The sequence below is a fragment of the Cheilinus undulatus genome, linkage group 3 (assembly GCF_018320785.1).
Source record: "Cheilinus undulatus linkage group 3, ASM1832078v1, whole genome shotgun sequence".
In the NCBI taxonomy this organism is placed as follows: domain Eukaryota; kingdom Metazoa; phylum Chordata; class Actinopteri; order Labriformes; family Labridae; genus Cheilinus; species Cheilinus undulatus.
In genome coordinates this window covers 17,530,611-17,555,980 of record NC_054867.1, presented here as the reverse complement: position 1 = coordinate 17,555,980, position 25,370 = coordinate 17,530,611, and the positions used below count along the sequence as shown (strand labels likewise).

Below are 25,370 nucleotides of genomic sequence, written 5' to 3'. Positions count from 1 at the left end.
GTTCATGGCCTGCTGAAATCATCTACATGACCCACTTTTCATCCTGACCCACCAGTTGAGAACCACTGATCTACACTGTTTCTTTTTCCAGTAACATTCCTGCTTATTTCAGAAAGACTGCGCCAAACCACATTCTGCATGAGTTACAACAGCATGGCTTCACAATTAAAGAATGCATGCAGTCCATACCTTTCATTTAAAGTGTATTGCACATTATGAAATATGAAGACAACAGAAACCCCAACCTCAAATGAAGACATGCATCAAGCAAAAATTGGGAAGCATTCTGCTATCAACACTTCAACAATTAGTGTCGTCAGTGTCTAGACGCTTACAGTGGGGAAAAAAGGTAAACATGCTCCTGTCCCATCTTTTCTGGGAAAATGCTTCATGCTTCAAATTCAGCATGTGTATATATTTCCACAAAATGAAAGTTTATCACATAAAATATCATGTCTCTGTGTTGTATTCAATTCATGCATGCTGTCCCATCTTTTCTGGAATTTAAATCGCTACATGAACTACAGACCAAATATCTAAATAAAACTGATTTATTTATAGAGAAACAAAACCGTGTCACTTCTCTCAGATTAACCTGTTCAGCTGCTGTTAGTCTTTCTGCTAATTACAGCCTCTTACCTCCTGTTAACTTTGATAGACTCTGCCACAAGTTTCAGACCTACATGGGCTTATCTATCAGAGGTGTGCGAGTGGCATCTATGGCCATCAGAGCAGCTGATAGGATACAGGCTGGCTGTTAGATAAGCAGCCGTTTCTGCCAGAGCCCAGAAAACTCAAACTGATCCAGAAATATCTGGTCGACATCACACCAAAACTCCCCCAGTTCAAGCTGCTCTTGTTTGTGGTTGTATTTTTTTCAGACTTGACCAAAACTACCAACCCCATGCCTGAATCTGAGAGAAAATGTCTCAAAAAATGTCTATAATAAAGATATATATGATCTGGTATGTATATACAGTATCATACCATTTTAATCAGCATTAATTTTAATTCTCCTGAAAAACTGGGATATTATAAAAAGTACAGTCATATCATTTTGATGGCAAGAAATTTCTGGCATCTAAAGACACACTACATCTCTGTCTAAATTGTAACTCAGAGGAAATAAGTCGCACCCTTAGCCAGTTTGGTACAGTTAGTGGTTTCTGTCATCTATTTTAGTGATCTATATTCTATGGTGCAGCCTGGTTTATGATTTGCTTTAACCATAATACTGTCAGAAGTGACTGGTGCTTAGCATAATTTCTGTCAAGTATGAAATTATTATTAAATATTTCAGCTGTACTTTTGTCCTAAAGTCATCCATTTTATCAACAGTCTGGATCCCAGACTTGGCCCCGGATCCCTCTGCCATCATAAACAGATATGTCTTTGGGACAAATGGACATGTTTCTGAGGAGAGGGAAGTGATGTTGTTTTAGGGACTTTGCTATGAGTCCAGTCTTTCTGGCTGATCCGGTTGAATTCTTCAGCGCTCATTTGAATGATAAAGTTGCTCGGCTTGTTAAACGTTGGCAAACATATATCTCTGCCAAGCTTTGAGTCTCTGTTAAACAAAGACGTTGCTGTTGGAGGTTCTTATATTTCAACAGTCCCCCTCCTCCTACACTTATTGTTATATGGGTAACTTTCAGACATGTCATCAAAGTAAGCCATACCTGCTGATAGTTTGCTTCCTTGTTCTGTGGCAGTATCATGGACAAGGATTATGTTTTATCATTGCAACACATACATCCATATATGTAGTTGTTGTGACTCAATTGGCTATTGTTGATTGGTGTGTGCTAAAGTTCTCCTTGCTCTCATTAAATTCTTTCATTCTACTTTTGCTCATGAGCTTGAGCAATCCAACAGAAACCACTGTAAAGCAACCTTTAAGCTTTGGATCAAATCATAATAAACGATACATGGAGAAAGTGGGCATAATTGAGCATATAGTAAGGTAAATCTTCCAATAATTACATAGAAATGGATGTATTACAGGACTGCAGCAGTGACATATGTTTTTTTTGTTGTATGGACTGTATTAAACATGGTCTGTTGAAGGCAGCCATGTTTAAACATGGAGACGTAGTCTCTGTGACATCACCCATTGGTTTATTGGAGTTTTGATGCCCACCCATGGTGGTTGCTATTTTTTTGTCGCTAAATTTTGGTCAACTAATGCAAGCAAAGAGCTGGAGCTGAGGCAAACCTTGAGGCTCATTCATGCTGCTTTTTCGTACGAAAATAGATCAGTGTTTTATAAATGATACTAAAATCACTGCACAGTTTCTCACATGCATCTGTTGGACAATATGAGATTAATCCACAAGAGATTGATTCTTGGAGTTATTGCTGCCTTTCTAAAAGCTCAACCCAGCCAGGTCATTGTCCTCTGACCTCATCCCTCAATGAGGCATTTTGGACCAAAGAAACTGAAGCCTACTGGATATTTTCTCTTTTTTGGACTATTCTCTGTAAACCCTAGAGATTGTTTTGATGACGTGAAAATCCCAGTAGCTCAGCAGTCTCTGAAACAGCCTGGCATCAACTACCATAGCATGTTCAAAGACTCTTAAATTCCCCTTCCTTCCTCACCCTGATGCTCAGTTTGAATTTTAACAGATCATTAAGCTGATAAGATATTTGCTTTTATAAGCAGTTGCACAGGTGTACCTAATAAAATGGGCTTTGAGTATATTAAATAAAGCCGTAAATTAAATTGCCAACCTTTACTCTATGCACCGAGCTAAAACTCCCCGAATAACATCAAAAGAGCATGCATCAAAATCTCACCATAACTTCAACTAAAGTTTATAACTGAGCTCCTGAAAGTTGACTCAGTGGTTGATAAGCTTGGCTGATGCACTGGTTTTAAGCTTTAATGCACATTTCTGCATTCCCCCCTAAGCTTCCTACTGTCTGTCTCTGCCTCTCGTCAAAACATGTCTCTCCCCAGACCAGACCGTGTTATCTGAATGGGTTATTGGAATGAGAGTACCCACGGGAAAGAGCATGTGATGGGTGTCTGGGGTCTGCTAAGAGTCTGGGTAAATATAGCTTGTATCTAAGGCCTATCTGACGTTACAATACCAACACTCCCTGGACATAGATAGAGCCACGTGGGCCTGGAAACAGACACCGGCCAAGTGACAGGGTCAGGAGGGTGTAGGAGGATTGGCTTGGGTTAAATAGGTGATGCTATGTTTGCTCTGAGCAGCTTTTTAGGGAAATGCAAGACAGATAAGTAGAATTTGGAAGACATAACAAATGTATGTATGAGGGTAACTGGGGACAAATCAGACGTCTTTTAGGCCATAAAAACAAGAGGTGTCTTTGCCTGGATGTGATTAGAGTTGAGCTGGGGTCTGATAAGGTGGGCCTGTTTTTATGACAGTTCTGAGGAATCCCTTGACGTCAGAGCTGCACGACAGAGCGAGAAGCGTGCAGAGTGTGAGATTTGACTGCCTCACTTTGTACGTGCATGTGAAAAAGAGACCAAGAGAGAGAGGCCTAATGGTGACTCAGCATAACAAGGTCTGCTGGGCCTGTGTGACCTCGTTCATCAAGCTGACACCCGGCTCTGTTTTTGCTCCTCTCTGGAGTGACTCACAAGAAGAATGCGAATAAGAGGAGGAGATAAGAAAATGACAGGCAAGACGAGGAAGAAGAAAGAGAAACCATGACATATGTGTAGAAACAGAAGTACAAGCCCTGAAATGGCAACAAGAAAAGATGTTAGGGGGAGAAAAAACATGGCAAGCAGAAAAGTGGAGTGAATGAATGTGTGAGCATGATCACGAACAGAGAACAGGGAGGTGAGATAGAGAAAGATAAACAGTGACAGAGTGATGAGAGGAGAGAGGGACCAGAGCCGCTGCGCTTCAGTAACAACCAGTAAACACAGCAACAGCAAGGACATTGGTTCTGTTGAAGGCAGCCATGTTTAAAAATCTGACATGATTCAGCTGTAAAAACACTCATGTCCTCTGTGTTGTCATCTTTTAAAGTATGTCCTAACACAATGGTATGACTTCAACCAGACTTTTAGTTTTAAACACTGGCTTTCTTCAGAGCCATCTATTGTTTGCACACAAACCCTGAACAGAAACCTGATCCGCTGTCACTGGTGAAAAACAAAAAGATGAAATATTTTACACACCAAAATGCTGTCAGTGAATTTGCTGAAAGGGCAGATTGAGGTCAGGCTGCAGACCGGGCATCTCTGATGGTAACTTTCACAGACTGTTCATCTGAGATTCTGTTTATCACAGAAAGGAAGTGCCATAATTTGCCAGTAAAGCGTTTTCCCAGTTTAGTTTATTTTTAAATAATTCAACTTTTTTCATAATTAAAGTCTGGCAGCTACATTCATGAAAAAAAAAAAAACGCATTGAAAACTTTACAGACTAATCAACATTTCATAAGTAGTTCAGAGGAAAAGGTCAGAGGTCTAATCTGGGGTTATCGACCTGTTTTAGAAGGAGTTGAACTGCGGCTCGCTTTAGCTTTGTTAGCTTTAGCTACAGCTATGCTAGCTATGCAATTTACCTTTCTACGTAAGCCAATTTAGCTAAATTAGCTTTAGCAACATGAGCTTTAGCAAATACAGCTGAAGCTAATAAAGCTAAAGATAATGTATCTTCTTTGTGAGCATGGCTTTAGCTACAGAGCTCCATACTCACATTACCTCCATAATCTATTGCTAAGTAAGCCTGAGCAACATGAGTTTTAGCAAATGTAGCTAAAGCTAATGAAGCTACATAGATACATAGCTTAAACAGCTGCTTTTGGGGCTTAGCTTTAGCTGTGTGACTACGTTAACTCTGTTATCTACAGCTAAGTTAGCTTGAGCAACATGAGCTTTAGCAAACATAGCTGAAGCTAATGTAGCTACCTAGATAATGTATCAAGCAGCTTACATATACTTGCTTGTGAGCATGGCTTTAGCTACATCAGCTCTGTACTTACACTGGCTCAGCTATCTATTGCTAAGTTAGCCTGAGCAACATGAGTTTTAGCAAACGTAGCCAAAGCTATCTGAGCTAGGTAGATGAGATAGATATGTAGCATACATTGCTGCTTTTTGAGCTTAGCTTTAGCTATATTAGCGTCAAAGCTACATTGCTTGTAAGTGTTCACATACTTAAAAAAGCTAGTTTTGGACAGTAACCTATTCATACGAAAGACAACGTTTCAAAGGAAGAATAGCTCTTATAAAGCTACAATATGGTAAAAGTTCACTGTGATGAGACCTTTGAGCTCCAGACTACAGTGAGTTCACCCTCAAGTCAAGTTTAGGTTTGTGTCAAATTTTACAAAAATATATCCAGATGTATTCTTGAAATGTTGAGCTCAAAGGATCTGAGGGCACAGCAACCTTTGACCTTGTTCCTCCAAACTGTATTCAGTTCATCCTTGAGTCAGAGTGGACAAAGTTTGAAGAAAATCCTTAAAAGTGTTCCTGAGGTATTAGGCCCATAAAAATGGCTTGCAGACGTATGGACAGTAAATGTATGGTAGCATTAAAAAAGACTGATTAGCATCATGCAGTGACGTGCTTACAGCTACCCCCCTGGCTGCAGTTTCTGGCACTGAACATTACATTGTATATAGAATCACTCAACCCTGTGGCTGATGGTCTTCTTTGCTTGTGCAGGTCATAAAGAGACTTTATTGTTGATTTTAGGCTGTTTCATAATCAGATATACCTCCACATAGGAGCTTTAAGTTACTTTATTGAAAATGCACTAGAATATTTGCTCTTTGTAGAGAATGATTTCTCTCTCAACATTTGGATTTTAAATGTTCAACACTCTTCCAAATGTAGGTTTTGAACAAAAATATAAACATTCCTTTGTATTAAAATATTCAGGCATCTGTGCCAGATTTTCTGATAAGCTATGCTCACAATGGCACTACAGGATGATGGCACAGAACTCTGTTTTACTTTCCAAACTAATATAGCCACCAACTTCAGCTGGCATTCTTCCTGGTGGTTTTTAGCAAATGTGAGAATACTTACACACTTAAATAAGAGGGGGGAGATTGTAAGAACTGAAACATTAGCATGTTGTAAGCATGCTGTGATCAGCTAAAATATTGCAGTGCCTGAGCATGATTCACAGAGCTGCAGGCATGACTTGTTTTTGGTTTGTCAGTGTCTCAAAACTTGAAAGTCTAGCTGTTATGGATGTCAGTGAAAAACAATAATGGGGAATGATTATCACTTTATAACAGGTAAAAGGGCTGGGTGTCTGTTATTAAGCACTGGGTTTCACTAGAGAAGAAGGTCTAATTGGATTTCAATCAGGAAAGTAACTGCAAAGACATATATTGAAGTCAAGGCGACATTATAGATCATTACTGAGTGGTTAAATTACATCTTGGGTGAGTGCAAAAAGATAATGGATGTGTTTTTGTTTAAACAACCTTGCCTGCTTTCTGTCTCGAGGCCTTAAGGGGGTTTAGAAGTGACACATCTTGTAAAGTAGCTGATGTAAGCACGAACATGTAGAGACGCTGCTGGGAAACAGAACTAGCTGAGCTTGTTTAGCAGAAAGAAAAAAAACTGTTACTTGCTGGTCTTGTTCAAAGGCTTCAAATGCACTTTCTAAAAATCTCTGTTTATTTTCTTCCACAAAAGTTGAGAAAGACTGATAGTGAGCATTAGCCTGAGGGAACACCCTGCACCCCTGGCAGGTGGTGGTGTTGTGGCTTGATAAAGTCTGGGCCCCACTCCTGTACAGGATCTAACCGCACAAGCAGCTTTGATAACAATGTGCACACATAACTAAACCCTCTGACCCCACAATATCATCACAGCAGGATCTGCCAGTCAGATCTGCTGTAAATACAGCAAGGACACAACTACATAATTTACATGGTGGCATTCCAGCTCTGTGGGTGGAAAGACAAAGATGTCCTCTTGTCTGCATGTTTCTGTAAATCAAACACAAAGTCTGGAGGCATCTTTAATTAAAAAGTCTTTATTTTTTTAATGTATGGCTTCTTTGAAGGGACTGTAAAAGACATTTTTATTGAAAAAAAAAAAATCTAGAGAATTTCTGATCCGATCTGTCAGGGATCTATAAACAAGCATCTACTGTCGCTGCCATGCACCAAATCAATGGACATAGCAACAAAATGAAGACGACACCTGGATTTGCAGGAATGCCTCTGCAGGTTAAATGACATCAGTTACACAACTAGAGTCATAGTAACAAAAAGCTATTTTTAACTTAGTACCTCATATAAATACCTACATATAAATATTGTAAATGTACTTGATGACATAAAACATTTGCTGTACATGAATGTCCTTTCAGGCGCAACAGTTTGTGAAAATCTCAGTGAGAAAAAGAGAAAATAAAATACACTGGTGTTTGAGCTCAGTGTCAGCTACCTTTCATCATGTATGTATATACTCAGCGCTCCTGGTCCCCATGGCCCACATACTGCATGTGATTATCTACATCCATTTGAAATTATCAAGACCCAAGTAAGCCAGATAAAGTCACTGACAGCTGAAGGTCAGTTATGTTGGGCTCTCTGCACTTGGTTCCGTGGTGGGGAGAGCACTTAAAAAACAGGATATTCAAAAAGAAGTTTCTTTTTTATTAAGGCCTCTTTAATTAAAAAGAATTCTAAAAAAAATAGTCCTGAAACCACAGTCTCTTGTCCTTGAGGTGAAATCTTTCGTTGTCCTTCGGTGCAGAACTCAGCGCTGGAGGTTTGATCGCTCTCTGCAGATGGCAGCAGGATGGGACCACAGGGAGGCCGAGAGGCTTCCTGCCTCCCCTTATCACCAACCTGTCTTCACCCTGCACTCATCTATAACTCCTCCCACTTTCCTAAAGCAGCAAAGCCCTTCAACTCTGACTATGGTGGCGGGAGAAAAGAGGGTTACATGTCCCACACACCTCACCACTATGTACCTTAGACACACCCCCTGATTGAGCCAACAACATGGTAACATTGATAATAATGGCATACAAACAAACAATGACATTAATACAATAATAAGGACAATAGAATAATAAAAATAACAATAAAAAATGAAGTGTCAGCTTCTGGAAGCCCTTGGAAGTGACCACAAACTTTTTGCTGATCAGCTTCCCCACCTGAACCTTGACAATCCTCTAGCCCCTCCCTGCCTCGTTACCCTTTAACCAATGAGCAAACGGCTCATCCAGATCGTATAGTGCAATAGTCCCACCCATCTTCCTGAAAGCCCCTGCTGAGTAAAGCTGGGAGACCCTGTAGGGTGTTTGCCATCCAAAAGGTCCACAACCACAGCCCCCTCCTCCTTCTCCTTCCCCACCCGTGCCTCTTCTTCTGTCTTCAGATCACTGCATGCGGTCCGGTTGGATGTGCTGCTGCGGGGCGTAGTGCAGGAAAGCTTGTCCTGCTCCAGCTGTGGAGGAGAGGCTGGGGTGGACAGTGGCTGGAGCTGTGGCGGCAGAGGCTTGGCTGGCGGTGGCTGTGGGGCTGGTGGCGTAGCTGTAGCCCAGGAAGCCGGCCGGGGATGCGGCGTAGGGGTACTGCTGCTCAAAGGCTGCCTGGGCGTACTGAGAGTAGGCTGCGCTGTAGTCCAGGTAGGGACTGGTGCTGATGGAGGTGGAGACCTGAGTGGGCAGCACCAAGCTGGGCTGCACAAAGGCTTGTGGGTAGACATATGGTTGGGCCATCCTGGGAACAGAGACAAAGACCAAACAGGGTTATTAGAGAGAAAACCAAGAGTTAAGGCTGGGCAACTCAAATATGACCTACTGGGATTTTCAGATCTTAGAAGGTGCAATACTTCTTTAACCTGAAATGTGTGCCAAAATACCAGTTTATTGCTTTTATTTTTTTGCACTTAATGCAAACATTGAAGTGTCATTATTTTTATATGGCTTACAAAGAAAAACAACAATTCATATTAAATTTGCAACATGAGTCAAAATAATCAAATTTAAAATCAAATATAGTGTTGATTATAATATAAAATGGTTTATTGCTTATGTTAATTGAAAACACAAAAGATGAAGAACTTATGAGATAATTACAATCTCAATATTTGGAAAAAAAAGACTATTTTCCCAAATCGTTGAGCCCTACCAAGAGCCTGGCTTCTATTGTTTACAGTTCTCCCAAAGGGTGAACCTGTCAGAGAATAAACTCTCTGTGGGCGTTCTGATCTTAAGGGAGTTTCCTAGGAGAGCACTTCCACAGGTATCCACCGTTATTAAACACCAAAAAGACACAAGGAAGAGGAGGTTAGGAGGCGAAGGTGACTCAACCTCTGCCTGTTTCAGTTAGTAAAAACCTACAAAACCTGTTAGGTTGGCCCTGCTAAGGTAGACGGGCGGGGAGGAGTTGAATGGGGAGGGGGGGGTTTGACAGAGTCAGCCGTTACTGGCAGGTTTTCAAGCTCAGGCATCAGCAGAGTGTTTTAACAGCTGCTGCTCTTCACTTGCTACACACAGTCAAACACAGACACACAATCAGACAAAAAAAAGGGAAGTGCATGAAGGCTGTGCAGAAGTTGCAGTCTGCTACTTCTCACTCGGTGTGTAAATCTCACACAGACTATCGCAGGTGATGATGCTAGCTGGGGGAGTCAACGGTGGCGAGGGAGCTCATCAGGGCAGAGTGCCGGGCCCCAGCAGAGCTCACGAGGCCGGCACTCTCATGCAGCTGATTAGAGCTGCTGGGCTCTGGGGACTATATTGTCTCTCTCTTTCTGTCTTTACTTTGCCATTTTATCCATGGAGGAGAGAACAGAGAGAGTAGTAGGAGTCTATTTTGAGTCTGTACTTGAAATATCTCTCCTGGGTTTGTTGTCTACAGAGAGGGATGACTGTGGTTTGTTCTATTAAAGGGTGATGTCTTCTGTAGAGTGTCTTGCCATTGTTACTGTGGTCTTTTGCAAAAAAATGTAAAGAAACACCCGGAGACAAAGACAAGAAAGTCAAAATACACGTCACTTAGTACTTAGGATGCATCTCAGTGCTCATTTAAATCTTTTTATTTTATTCTTTTCAATTTTTGCTTCTCTTTACCTTCTGTCCCCTTGGGATTACAGGGTAAAATCTGCCATGTTTGTCATAACTGTGTTGTTAAATTTTTTTATTTTCTGATAACTAAAAAACATTATTTAAGGTACTTTTTTTAAGGTTTGCATTTCTGGATATTTTGACCACCTTTTTTCAATACAGTCAGGCTGCAGACTGTCCCTGTCAGAATGCAAATGCTATAATTTGCCAGTGCAACATTTTTCCAGTTTTAGAGTTTTTTTTAATCTAACTTTACACATAAACAAAGTCTGAAAATCAGACAAAGATCCGAGATCTAATCTTTGATTAAATTATGTATAGATTTGTTTCTAGAAGTAGTTACATGAGCAGTTACTAGCAGTGAGCTAGCTTTAGAGATAAAATAGCTATGCTGGCTACATAATTAATGTCACTACATAAGCCAATGCAGCCAATTCAGCTTTAGCAAACACAGCTGAAGCTAATCGAGCTATTGAAAAAGAGGCTACATAACTACTTTGTGAGCCAAGCTTAAGCTATGTTAACTATGTAGCTTTTCTAAGCTATGTAGCTTACACAGCTATTGGAGCTACATAGCTAATGTAGCCACATAGCTCCATTAGCTATTTAAGAGCTTAGCTTCATCTCTGTAGATTATGTACTTATTTTGCTTTGTTAGCAACGTAGCTACACCATCTATGTAGCTTATGCTGCTGAAGTAAGCTACACTTGCTGCAAATAGAATGTTTTGAAGGAGGATGAGCTTTGAGGATTAGTGTCCTAAAATAAAAGGAAAATGTCATGAAATTGTCAGCGATAGAACCTTATTATTCCAAGCAGAAAGTGAGATTTTAGAATTACAAGGCTCTATCTGCATTTAATGTATTCCTAAAAAAACACAGTCTTAAATGTACAAGACTTTCAGTGTTGCCCATTTAGAATTAAATTAGGACATCTGTCAACTTCATGTATGACAGAAACTGGTAACAACCACCAGTTTTTTCTTTTTTAGATACTAATATTTGAAGCTCGATATCGCAAAACTGCTCAGAATGCAGATAGAACCTCATAATCCCAAGGGGGACGATTTATAATCCAGGAGAAAAAGGCAATCAGTAATGAGATGCAGTCATAAGGTCAACACAACAAAAGATGGAAGCATGCATGGATAGGGATGTCCTCACACTCTTAAATGCACACCCTCTGATATCCCCCTCTCCTCTCCCCTCCCCCTTGCCCATCCAACCCACCCACACACCAGTTACCACTGCAAACCCCAAACCATGCCATAATAGGAAAAGAGTCACACCGCAATCAGCATAACCTCTTCAGTTCATATCACACAAAAAGGAAAGATAAAAAGGCACTTCAATCCATCACAACACACTGCACTGCACTCTCAAGCCATCACTGGCACCTTGGAGAGGGTCTGGCTGAGTGAGGGAGGAAGGGGGAGTGGGCAGATATGTCTGTCACCCCTCCTCTGGACCTGGACTAGTCCTGTACTGTTGGCATCTTCTGATCCTCTGCTGGTACCACGGTCAGCTGGCAGCACAGAGCAACCATGACAGAAGGTTGAACAAGGAGGCAATGATTATTTTCAACAATGGCATTACAAAAGGTCCTATGGTATCAATTAGTCAATACAGGGGTGTGATCGAGGAGAGGTCAGAAATGTGTCATCTAAAACTAAAATTAGTTTGGCTATAAATCCATCAATGTAAAGATAGAAAAAGAAAAATTCAACTTTTAATACATTAAAGCAAAGATAAAGGGCATTAAAGCTCCTGAGAGGAACTTTAAAGTTTGTGATAAATTTCATGTCCCGATGGAAAAAGCAGAACATCTCATCCGTTTGCCTATTCTCAGGCTTCTCTCATACAGTCACTCAATAAAAAACCCACCTTTTAAAGTTGGGATACCCCAGTCTCACTTTTTTGGTGCCCACATAAATCATCTTTGAGTAAGACTGGTGGATACAAATAATAATTTGATAAATCTGGTTTTACTGCAGGTCAGACTAACTCTGTAGTGTGCTCAGACCTCTACCAGTGACTGCATTGCCTGATAAACTGAGCACCAAAGCCACTCTTATTCAGGCCACAGCATGCTTTACTTTGACACAGCAGTACAAAAACCTCCCAAAAGCAATGCAACAAGTATCCTACAGTAAGGAAGCCTGAATTACCCAATGTGATGATTCATTCATTACAAGTGTTCATTTAAGGGAAGAGGCAATAAGTCTCAGAACATTAACTCAGCTTCTGTTCAGCTGATGCTATTATTTTATATTGCTTGGGAGAAAATGGGCCTCCAAACAGCTGTATCTAGTCAAGTTTCTTGCCAAAGCATAAACTGCCTTATCTTGAGAACTATCTTAACTGGAGATGCACAATATTATCGGCATGATATCGGCAGACAGCGTTGCCAGATTGGGCGGTTTTATACGGATTGTGTGGGCTAAAATTGGCTTGGGCTGGTTTTCCATGAGTTAGGTGGGTCATAACTGGATCTTACCAGGCTGGATTACATGCTTCCTTGTTATCTTGAGTTAAGTAAAATGACAGTTATGACACTAGTGGAGATCTCCTTGATGTCGGTGAATGTGTCAAACTGACAGCAGCGCAGGCTGTCAGTCACCCCCAGGAGCTCAGAGAGTTCAGTGGGAATCTTGTTTGTGATTGGGTTAGAGCTTGGGAGCGTGCATAACATATGGGTGTGCACGTCAAGCTGTGAGTGTTTATATGATTGCATGTGTGTCTGTAAGAAAAGTAAACTTTGGGATGCAGATAGACCACAAATTTTGTTATTTTTGGTGTTACCTCTGGCCCACAGTAGCCTGTGTTTAGTTAGCTAGAGCCCTGCAAAGCTGGAAGACTTCCCAATGTATAGGAAGAATGAGGATTCTGATAAATAAACAAGTTTCATAGCTAGCAATGTAATTTTGAAGAGAGGAGTTATGAATTAGCCAACAATTAAAGCCTTTATTTCACACCCAGCTGCCACACACTTGAATGACAGTTGTGCCAGACTGTAGCTGGAGCTAAGACTGTTGGCAGACACAGTATTAGGTTCAATGGTTGATTATCATATCAGCAGATAAGAACATTTCTGCTGATATTTATGACTGATATAACTGCTATAAATATCAACCGCGTGTAAGAATGTTTTAAGCTGTACAAACACACCTACAACATCTGAGGTATTTTTCTTTGTTCATTCTCATTCCTTAGACTTTAAAGATGAGCAAAGAAATGTCCTTCTACTAGTGTAGTTCAGACTGGAAACTTCAGTTATTAAAACATGTTATTAATATCAGTATCAGATATCGGAAGGATATTGAGGATCCAGGATATCAGCAAAAATCTAATCTCATCAATTTTTAATTTGAATAAGTCTTGCCTGATAGTCATTTTACTGACCTGATCTTAAACTAGGTTTGATCTGTTTTGGTAATTAGTGACTGGAAACATCCTTCACATCTGCTGATTACACATTTTTTTCAATGAAATCAGCTCCCAATAAATTGAGGCATCCTGACAAAAAATGTCCAAAACAAAGTCAGTTTTGACGCCATGCATCAATCACTTTATCTGCTACCTACTCCTTGGCAGTATTTACAGCCAATAAATTGCTAAATAGAAGTATTCAAATTTAATGCTGATGGCCTTGTGTGCTTTTGTAGCTCATAATTAGGAACAATATTTATTTCAGCCAGTTTCATCATCATATAAAAACTCCAGGAGGAGTTTTAAGCTTATGTTATTATGAGAAGTAGCTCTGCTACTTTTATTTTACTACAGGGATCATATTTGTAGTTGAAGTAAGATACAGAGGCTCGCTGAGGCATCCAGTGACTGAAGGGAAAAAAGCGATAGCCATAAAACCAGACAACAGCAGCATGTAACGAGTAAGCATAAGCAAATGAATGTAACCCCCACCCATGGGCGCAATCTACACTCTGCCCTCACAGCGCTATTGAGCTACTCACAAAGAAGCATTCACTTTCACACACAGCTTTCAAACATGACCATACATTAATGCTGTGGGGCATATGTGCTCTCACTCGCATCCCGTATAATGAGCCTGCCTTCTCCTCGGCCTTGGCAGCGTATCGCCGTGGGCAGTTTACTGTAATCTCAGCTTAAAATCTACTGACCTTATGTAGGTAAAGTGGAATAGAAAACAGTGTAAAATAATAAAAGCCTAAAGGGAGAAGACAGAGAGACAAAGCACTGCTGTTTTTATCTTTGGCGTGAGCAGAGATGGAGATGTTAGCTGAAGATTTAGCTTCTAGTTGAAAAGAAAGAGACCAAGGGAAGTTAGGGATGGTAGCTAGCGAGCTCCCGAGGGGCACAGAGATGCCAAGTGGATTGTGGGACAGTGGCAGGGGGAATGTGGATGACGGCCAGAAGATCATAGGTCAGCTGGTTTTGTGCTGACGGCCAGTCTGTGTGTTTGACATAGTGCCACTCTGCGGATGGCAGGCCCAGACTAGAAAGACATGCTCACCAGAGAAAGATTTGATGCACATAAACACGACAAAAACAGAGCGAAGTAATCATAGACATGAAGGCCACTTAATGAGCTAATGTGAAAAGCCCAGGCGATATCACACTGAGCAGCTAAATATTTCTACACGATAACACGAATGACCTTCAGCGCATGACTCACAACAACACAAAGTGTGAAAACAGATGGGAATGAACTGGGTGGGGGGAATCAAACAACGGCTCACAATAACTTGTTAGAGGGGCTTAATTTTCCTCCCTTTCTTCTTTGTTAGAAAAGTCTTTGATAGCAGGAGGGAAAAGGGTGTTTTGTTTGGCACCTGTAGAGGTGTGTTTCCTTGGGAGCACACAGCCTCATTAAGCATTAGTCCCAGAATACACCTCCAGATACCCTCCCCCTGCAATCTCCTCTTTAACCCCCCTCCACAGTCTCACAGAGGTGTCAGTTTTCAGCGTCTAGTTGGGCACCACTTTAACACAAGGCAGTCATTTTGACCGTTTTCCCATTTGTAATATGCATCACTTTGCTGAATTAAAAGCTAAAATGCTGCTTGTCCTTAACTTTTCCTACAAGTGCCTGTATTTGAATTTAAAATGGCAAAGATTACTTCTAACTAGTAGGACAGCAGGAAGTCCCTTTGACTGCACGGATTCTGCTGCACTTAAATTGCTGTTTTTTCCTGCAGAGGCAGCTTCTTGGTTGCTTGATAGCATTCATTGTTTCTCACCGAGTGAGCTGCCTATTAGAGCAGTTTTAGATATTTATTAGTTAAATTAAATCCGTCTGGGATGTTTTAAGCTGTCAGTTAGGATAAATGTCCTGCTCTGTGGTGCTGATCAAGGGCTGGTTTGGATGACAATTTCAGGGGCATCATATGAAGAAATCACATCTATATAGCTTTTCTGGAAAGGCATATCAGGAAACACTGTTTTGACATTTCTTCATGAATTCATAAACCAAATGTACATCATAATTTACAAATGAAGGCTCATTAACAAACTTAGCAATTAAAAAAACTGGTTTGACAAAAAAATTACATAATTTTACAAACATCAAACGTAATATTAGCAATAAATGAATGAAGTAAGTTTATTTTGCTGTGTTGCTTTAGCTCAGCTTGTACCATTTCTCCTGGGTGAAGCTTTAATGTAGTCAAACTTACTTTTCCGCATTACAGGGTTACTATACGCTTTTTTAAAAAAAATCTGATTTAAGACTTTTTAAGACCTGAACTGTGAAAAAAGAAATAGCACTTTTTGAACAGTAAATGACAATAAAATGAAGGCATGAGATTTCTCAGCAAAGCAAACCAGGGTGGAATTTTCTGATTTAATGAACAGTTGATAAAGAATTCAAATAGTATAGGGCAAAGAAATTTTTAAGTCATAAACACTCAAATTTGATGATTTCTGGCACATTTAACTCCTCTATTCTAATAATATATATGCCATATGGTGATATTTATCTTAATGTGTTAATCTAAAAAAGGGTGGGCTTTGCTGATTTTTAAGCGGGAAACCTGGTAGCCCAGATATTAGCAACTAGACTAGTGTTTTACAAAAGCACAGACTGCATTTATTTAAAGTGAGCCATAAAAAAAAAAAAAAAAAAAATCAGAGAGGGGTCTGGGGTACTACCCCTGGAAATTCAGAACATCCAGCACTGAATTGCCTAAATAATGGAGAATACTTATGCAAAACATTTGTAGGGGAAGATGTTTGAAAGTGTATAAAGTTGTCTAGAAAATGAAGATTGGAGAAGAACAAAATCTGAGCAAAGGCTCTGTCCTGTTCGAGTGAAACTGATGACAGTAGGTAGTGACAGCACTACAGTATTTATCAGAAAAGTCATGCCCAAACTCTCCGGTGATCAAGAAAACAAGTACTACTACCAAATATTTTTTCTATAAACAGTTATTTTATAATATTGGATGTTATTTTACCATATAAGGGAATCAAAATGGAGTGTTCTCCATCAAATCAGACTAAGCCAGTTGTTATTTTCTTGTCCTGAGAGTGTAAAATGAATTATCTACTAAAAATCATGTTTGTTTTATTCAGAGTGAATATGGTTTGCTGTATGTGATGACAAATAACATTAAAAACGTCTACAGTTAATTAAAGTTAATTAAAATATAAAGTTTGTTGTAAAAAAAGGACATTCCTACACAATAAATCATTCCTGGTTGGAATCTTGTAGTCTTTCTAGTAGGTTTGGGTCTGGCCTTTCTGGTGTTATTGGGAGAAATTGAAGTGGGAACGAGTGATAAAGCCATAAAAGGGATCCATGTGGAGTAGGAAGTGGGAAGTGGATGGATTATAGAGAGTGATGCATGAGAGGAGACAAAATTGTGAGCTCACTGACCCCCCCCCCCCCCCCCCCCGTTCGCCCAATCAAAACATTGTCCTGGCCTCAGTGACCCCTTCCAGCTCTTACAGCATCTGCTGACCACAGCTTTACACACAGACACTGCAGTAAGCCCCAAACCAGAGCACCACAGCTACATGCTACACCCCAGCACTGCTCAAAATCCTACTTCAGACCCCGTACTCACACCATATGTTGTGGAGGGGTCTGGGGGGAGCTGAAAGAAAAGCCACTTGTGCGCTCTGCATCTTAGGGAGGCCTGCGTCTGTCACACAGCATACAGAAGAAACTCAGAGGCAGGCGGACAGGTGCTCCGTGCGCCTCTCTACGTCTCTGGGGTGGTGGTCATGGGAGATTAAGGGGGTGTATAAAGCTGCAATTTGAGCCAGCACCTGTCAGGCAAAAGCCTCAAAGCAGCACTGTGTTCCACATTTGAGACCCTCAGGGTTTCTGTGCCATCCATGCTCAGTGTGGTAGAAGGAGCGCAGAACAGGGAGGGACTTTCCAGGGTCCGCTTAAGGTCTTGGAACATGATGGGACATGTCCCGAGTGGACCCTGTGGATTCTCATTTAGACTAAGGGAGATGTTACAGGGGGGTATGACAGATGCATACATTTTAAGGCATCCAAAAACACCGAATGCTTCTTATTTTACCCACGTCCCTGTGGACAGTGCTGGGATTTCCATGTAGCTCAAAATACTCACATACTCTGATGTCTTTAACAGTATGGGGCTACCACTGGGGGGTAAAACATTAAATATTATACCAGACAGATATGTTAGAATTCATTCATTGATCTTTAAGTTAACGGAGCTGCCAGTTTCTTCAGAGCAAGCTTATATCACTCACAGGAAATGACTTCAACAAGAATTTGATCACCAAAATAGCTGATTTCTGGGTTTCTGACGTTTGAATAATGAGGCGTTTTCAACACATACTAGTCATATGTTAGCATAGATGTGTCAGCACTTGGTCACAGTCCCCACAGACAAAACATATTTTTTACTTAACATGAGCTCAATTTGTAGTTAAACTTGCAGACAGATCTAAGGATTCAATGGGTAGAAACTTGAATGTTGCCGGGGGATGATCTGAGGGAGCTGCAGGGGGCAAGGAGAGTCATTACTGCAGTGAAACGCTCATTAGCTGCTCGGCAGACCATGGCTCCTAGACGCTATCTAGGCTGTTTCTACAACACAGCCACTTCTAGGAAGATTTCTCAGTGACAGAGCCCACTCAGGCAGGTAAACAACACGAGAGGCTTTTGACAGAGGCCAAAAAAGTGAGTCACACAATCACCTCTGGAATGCTCCTCTATTACCACAGATATGTGAACCATCTCCCAGCCCTACAGAGCTCAGATATGCTAATGGACTACTCCTGGAGTTACATGTGGACACAGAAACTGACATGTACTTTCCAGAGGCCTTGTTTGTCAAAGGAATAGTAGCCTGGTGGCATCCCACAGAGAGAAATACAAGAGAATACAACAAGCGCCCACTCCCGCTCACTTACCCATACTGCCTCTGGATGAGTGCTGGGTGAATGGGCTGCACTCCGATGGATATGCCTGGAAGATAGGAGGCCGGCTGTCAGACGCACACATTAGCATTTACAGAGGAGGACCAGAGAACAATACACAGAGAGCACCAAGAGACAGAGGCAGGGTCTGTTTCAGACCTACCATGGATGGAAGGACAGCTACACATGAACAAAAAGACACAATAAAATATGTAGTTTTTATATAAACTTAAGGTTATTTACATTTAAAATGAAACATGCTGATCGGTATAAAAAGTATGGTCAAATTGACTGTAACACACATCAGATGATGGAGCAGATTAACCACAAGCTAAAACTTAATAGGTATAAAGAGATCAAGTAGACCTCATTCATTGATGCCCTCTGTTTAATTCAAATAACAATGCCTTCAATATCAAGTTAAGGGTGCTTGAATCTCTGCATACTTGGTAGTTTCACTTGTTCTTGCTTGTCATTATCTAATTTTATGCCTTTATGTGTTGCTGGACATCGTAGATCATGTGATCTTTAGTTCTATCATCTGTGAGGTCTTATCACTATCAGCTGGATAGGATGTAGGCACATTATTTGTAAGCTTTTATGAATTATTTAACCCAGTGGTTCTACACTAATTCAGCCTCAGGACCCACCATGACTTCCTAAATGAGAAATCAAGACCCACATTTCCACATTTGTTCTACCGTTTAACTTTATCTAACGCAAAATGGCGCAGTTTGGATCTTAGATGGAACAAAAGCAACATGTTCAAAAAGCACATCATTATATGAACACATTTTATTTTACTCTCCTTCCCATGACAGCATGTAAATTTTGTTTGTTTTCAATAGATTTTGAGAAATGAACACATTTTTGTGGGAAAACAAGCTTTGTTGATCCAAGATCATTAGATTAATGGTTAAAGGTCTTGAGAAAACAACTAAAATATAAGCTGCTACCGTCCGGCTGCAGAGTCAGATTTCCAGCATGCAAGACGAAAAGGCTAAAAAACTCATTTGTCTCCGCTGCCATTGGCTTTAAGATGAGAAATGCTGTGACTGTGTTATTTTTTCACTGGGCTGTCAAAAGATTCACATTTTTAAATTGCAATTAGTTTCTTTCTGTTGTTGATCGCACACTTTTGTCAAGTTTTAAAATTCCACTACTTTGCATTTTAGGTAGATCAGAAATCATGTTATGAATTACTGAAAAGTACAGAACAGTAAAAAGGTAAATGTTTGATAACACAAGGTGCAGATGACTTCTGACTTGTCCACTGAACTTTCTGTGAGATTTTAAAGTGAAATCAGACATTAAGGAGCAGTGGTGGATTATTCTATGTCACTGTAGCTGCAGGGAGATGCTGATGGGGCTCACTAAATGTTAAAAGCGACAATAAATCATGCGATTAATCATGCTAAAAGAAATTAGTGCACTTATTGTGGACCTTATGTAATTGCGATTGACTCGTTTCATCTTGACAGCCATTATTCTTACTGTTGCACTGCAATTAATCACTGTAAAAAAAAAAATAGCACACCTATTGTGGACATTAATTAACCGCAATTAACTTGATTAATCTTGACAGCCCTAGTTCTTACTGTTGCACTGCAATTAATCGCGATTAAAAAATGAGTGCACTTTTTGTGGACCTTAATTAACTGCAATTAACTTGATTAATCTTCACCACCCTCATTTGTACCGTTGCATTTTACTTTATTGACCACTGAGCTTTTATCTATTGTGACTTATGCAGTAACTATAAACAGTTTGGACGTATATTTGCTGACTGCAAAACAAATTGCTCTTCACATGGATAATAAGGTGAACTTTGAAAATGTACTCATCACAACACAAAGGAGTCATTTAACATATGGATGCATGTCCACTTAGGGCCATACATTATAGACTAGGGATCTGCGTGCTTATACTGTTAAATTTGTGGATCAAATTAGCTGGTGCATTTAAATTCAGTTAACCTAATTACCTATATTTTTTTTATAAACACTGGCTTGAAATCCTGCTCTAATGCTCATTTAAACTTTAATGAAGCCTCCAGCCAGTAGAGGCCGCTCTAGTTTCAGGTAATAGTCGCTGCTTTGCTGTCAGAGCATTCCCCCTGTTTTTTGCTGGATTATAATTTGAGAAGCTTAGCAGTTAGCGTGTAGGGGAACAGTGCTGTATGACTGTTTTTTAAGAAGAAAATGGAAATAAAGTGGTATGTAGACTGTTGAGGGTTGTACTCACAGATAACAGCTAAATCGAAGTAAAAAGAGGCCACATATCAAAGCAGATATTAATCTGCAAAGAAGAATGAACGCTGGTAGAGCTAGCTGCTAACTTTAGCCACGCTCTACAAAGTATATCAGGCTCACATTGTACTCCCTAACACAATGACCCTGTGATGAATCGGACTGTTTTCTTAGTATTTTCTCCTCTTTAGACTAGTCTGCTAAACATAATTAGGCTGGTGTCTTATTCCATTCGTGACCCACTGAAATAGCTTTCTGTCCCACTGTTTGGTCCTGGCCCACCATCTGAGAACCACCGTTTAAACTGAAGCTGTAGCATACACAGTGTACCTCACCTGTCTGTATGCTGCGTGGTTTAGCACCCAGGTAGGCCAGGTTCACGTTGGCCTTCCTGCCATCGATTATGGGGTTGGGATCCTTGCAGGCTCTCTCTGCTGCTCCTCTGTCTGTCATAGTCACCTGATGACAACAATCAGAATCGTCAACAAGGCCTCACAGAAAATTAATCATATTCTGTGAAGTAAACAAACCGATGCAGCATGGCATTCCCAGCTGGTTATAAATAAACTATTCAAGCAAGAAGAAATCAAAACACTTGAAATGCATAAAAAGGACTTAGACTCATCATAAAATCCCCCCTACAGGCTTTCTGCTGTTAAGATTGTGTATCTGAATAAGACGGGAAACTACAAACAAAGCACAATGATAAGCTTTGAAAACTGCCCACAGCAGCAGCAGCAGCCGGCCACTTGACTGCCACTCAGCTCTGCTCAGTGCTGAAATATGGATCTGGGAAGAGCAACAAGGAGCTTATCCAATTAGGGACAAAATATTAAGGAGATTGGTATTAGTTCACCCCTCCTCTCTCCCTCCTGGCATTAGACAAGCCCTTCTGTTTTGATTGCCACATTCTGCCAACTCAGAGGGTTCAGCCACCTCGGTGTGTGGACTGAGTCGTGAATGTAGGCCACGGCTTGCATTGTTTAAGAGGACGTTTTTAAAAGCAGTGTGCCTCTCCATAGTGGAAGGATCCGGAACAAAGCCCACTCCAGGGCCTGTGTTGTGAACACACAGGAAGGAGCGAGACTGTGTTTACACTGGAAAGAGCCTTGCTGTGGGGGGCTCTACTAATCCACCTCTGAAGTGTGTTTAAAAAAAAAAGGTGCGCTAAGCTTTGGGGTGCCTCCCTCCAATCCTGCAGCCAGCTACCTCTCCAACTGGAACGCTCAGAGAACAGAATTATACGGTTGCCTCCCACCGCACCGAAAAAGTGTGTCTTTTTCTCCCGGGCAGCACCCGCATCGGCCTGAGCCTGTTTAACCTGAAACACAAGACTCAATAAGCAGCCGTTTGATTCCAGCTCGACTCACAGGACCACTTTCCTCAGAGTTAAGGAGCCAATGTGTAAACACAGAGAGCAATTGTCTTCAAATTCTGGCTTTGGAAGTAAACATGCACACATAACAGTTTTCCATTCCTTCTTTGGCCTGGAAGTACATTTGTGCTGATATGTCCTCCGAAGATTCTTGTAAATATTTGCATTTCTTGTTCTGCTTCTGTTCTTTGTGTCAAAGAGAGAATGAATCTTTATCCTCTTAAAATGGCAAGAGGCACCAATAAACGTAGACTTTAATGGGGCATCCGATTTGTGCTTTGATATTTTCTTGAGGAAACCATGACCAAGATCATGTTGTGATCCACGCACCAATAAACAGCACCTTTTCACCCAGCCTAAGTAGGCTTGATTCCTAATTCATGACCTTCAAAGTGTATTTAAGGATCAGCCTCTCCAAAAGTCTCAAAATGAAACAATCAACAGGGAAATTCAACATAAACTTGCAGTATGAGAAAGCCTGTTGGTTGATGCTGGAATTTCTCTCTAAGCAGCCAAGATGTGATGCAAATCATGTGCTACAGCCGAATGCTCCGGTCCTTGACAATGGAGGGCAGGGTGTGCAAGGTCAACCTCCCCACTGCTAAAAAATAACCATATAAAGCAAGCAAGGAGTGCAGACTCTCTCTCTCATACACACACATAAACACACACACTTACAAAGCCATAAGCTGGGGCTGCTCAGGGGTGAGTAAAGGGGGTGGGGGGACTTCCTAGGGGGGTTGGACATCATGGACATATGCTGAAATATAATCTTCTTAGTTACCCATCAACTTGTGTGATCCTTCATCCTCATTAAGCTAAAATAACAGGCAGCCAGGCGAAAAAGGGAGATGCTGTGCAATTATGCATGTCAGTTTCAATGGTGGGGCTTACCTTTGACACATATTAGATGTTATAAATGACTAGCATGGACGTTTAGTCAAATGAAGAAACGAGGGAGACGCTGACACATAAAGCAAGTCAACTCTAGACATGATACAAGTTATGTTTTACTAGCAAATGCCGGGAATTAAAGAAATAACGCACAATTACAAGGAATATAAGGTTCCTGTTGGGCTCTATATTGTTGAAAAGATGTAAATGAGATCTTAGTGTATGTGTTGTTGATATGATGTTGCATGGCTGTCCTATGTACTCACAAAGCCGTATCCTCTGGATTTACCGGTCTGTCTGTCCGTTATCACCACCGCCTCGTCAATGTCCCCGAAGGCCTCGAAGTATTTTCTGAGAGAGGCATCGTTCGTGTGGTACGGCAGCCCGCCGACAAAGATTTTGGTAAAAGTTGTGTCTTTCTGCAGCGAGGTTGGATGCATGACTTCAAGAGCTCCGTTCATGAACTGATGAAGAAGCATTAGGCAGCCGGAGAGGAGACCAGAGGCACGCTGAAATGTTTCTAAGCGTTCAACAACGTCCCAGCATTAGTAAAACACTACTAAATATCTCACAATATCACACTGAAGTCTCCTTCTTGTGTTATCCTTAACTTGTAGTCTTAGCAACCAGTTGACAGTGAGGTTCTCTCCGCTGAAACTCCTCCACACCGGTTGCTTCTCTGACGCTGAAAGCAAATGTGCCGGGAGGTTTTATATGCCACGGCTGAGTGCCCGCCCACGCATAACTCCTGACCAATCAGGTTGTCCGCTGGGTGCCTACTTGGGCAGCAGCACCTCCCATTGGTCCGCCTTCTCCGGCGCTGCGCTGCACCTGCTTTTGTCCTTTACAGCACAAAGAAAAGCCTACTGTACGGCAGAAAGCGCGGCTCTGACTGCCACATGGTGCTGAGTGCTACTGTAACGAGGAAGTAAATAGCATGGCGATAAATCACACTGTCAAGCATTAATGTTAAAAAGTTAAAGAGGGATGAGTTTGACCTAGCTTCACATTGCACATTTAACTGAAGCAAATACTCACGTTCAGTCAAAAAGTTGAAGATTTTGGGACGGCATTAGTTATCTGGAGTCTCCAGGCAAAGAGCGATATTATACTTTTCTCCATTTTGCTTAAAGCAGTCATAGCTGTAGACAGGCCTGCCCACAGAATTAACTGGGCCCCTGAAAAACCCAGAGAATGGGCCCTCTCCAGCTGTGATTTACTGATGTCAATGCATGTGTGTTGGACCAGTCGCACTGGTAAAAGCTTCCTGGCTAACAATAATTTCATTGGGGATTAAAAGTGTGTGAGTCCATTATTGGATTCTGATTTTGAAATTATTTGTGCAATTATTTTCTAACCCCCACTCTTCGAACCATTTTGTCACTTACATTTTGAGACCTTCAACCCATTTTTGCAGCTTTTCACCCATTTGTGACACTGTTTTTGCCACTTGTTTTTTCTCTTTTTGCCACTTCCCACTGTTTTGGCCCATTTTTCCCACATAGCCTATTTTGCCAATTTAAACAAGTATTTGCTGCCTGTAACCCATTTTTTTTGCCACTTATTTTCTCCACTTTTAGCCACTTATCTACCATTTTCTTGCCACTTGTTGCCAATTTCTGCCAGTTCTTACCTTTTTTGTTTCTTTTCACCGATTTTAACCCACGTTTGCCACTTCTAGCCCACAGTTTTTTGTTTTTTTTTTGTACATTTCACAATTTCGTGTTTCTTTTCTTTTAACATTTTTTTCTGGCATCCGGCCTTTTTTTGGAATCTCAGGGTTTATCTTTCAGGGCTTCCTAATGATTTGATTCAGTGTGCCCATCCACATTAACATTACCAATTAAAAGGTAGTTTTATATTTAAGTGAAAAAGAGGTTTACATTTTTTTAAAGACTGTATTGTACTATAGCATAAATAAATCTCATTTTTGTTTCTTTGATGAGTGGTTATTAATCTGGTCAAAAATGAAATATGGTTATCCCATCTTAGCTTTACTATGGACCATGATTTTCCTCACCTCCATAGGCCCGTCCTTTGGCTGGGCCCCAGAGAGCTCTCCCCTTTATGCCTCCTTGTGGGTAGCCTTGTGTACAGGACCCTGCCTGTAGCCCTTACACTACATGTCATTCCCAACCCTCCCGTCCCTATTTTCAGCTCTGTCCACTGTCCTACCTCTCTCTGATAAGGCAAAACACCCCCAAAATAAACTTTAATAAAATACTAACAACAACTTTGCTTTGGTGATATGTCAAGTACTCTTTGAACCTCCTTTACATTCTGAGCACTCATTTTAATTAGGGCAATATTTTTTAATGTATTCCTCATTTTTGATGCACACCTTTGCATAAGCCTTGAGGCCTCCTGAAGCATGATGCCCAAGACAACCGCCTTCTTTTGTCTAATAATAAAACTACCTATGTAAATA

At 40.9% G+C, this 25,370-nt stretch overlaps 1 protein-coding gene across 1 annotated transcript; it reads right to left on the bottom strand.

The window, feature by feature from the left end:
* Positions 1-6,972: 6,972 nt before the first annotated feature.
* LOC121505982 (RNA-binding protein 38-like) lies at positions 6,973-23,638 on the bottom strand. The gene is made up of 4 exons (XM_041781445.1): positions 23,209-23,638; positions 21,009-21,132; positions 18,419-18,473; positions 6,973-8,694 (listed from the first exon to the last, which is right to left on the bottom strand). The coding sequence occupies exons 1-4, from the start codon at positions 23,419-23,421 to the stop codon at positions 8,352-8,354; spliced, it is 735 nt and encodes a 244-aa protein (XP_041637379.1). The 5' UTR covers positions 23,422-23,638; the 3' UTR covers positions 6,973-8,351.
* Positions 23,639-25,370: the final 1,732 nt, after the last annotated feature.

Coding starts and splice junctions, on each gene's coding strand:
- LOC121505982 (XM_041781445.1), bottom strand. CDS start 23,421: ATGCTTCTTCATCAGTTCATGAACGGAGCTCTTGAAGTCATGCATCCA. Junction 18,474..21,008: donor ACCACGCAGCATACAGACAG/GTGAGGTACACT, acceptor CCTATCTTCCAG/GCATATCCATCGGAGTGCAG. Junction 8,695..18,418: donor CTCATCCAGAGGCAGTATGG/GTAAGTGAGCGG, acceptor CTCTGTTCCCAG/GATGGCCCAACCATATGTCT.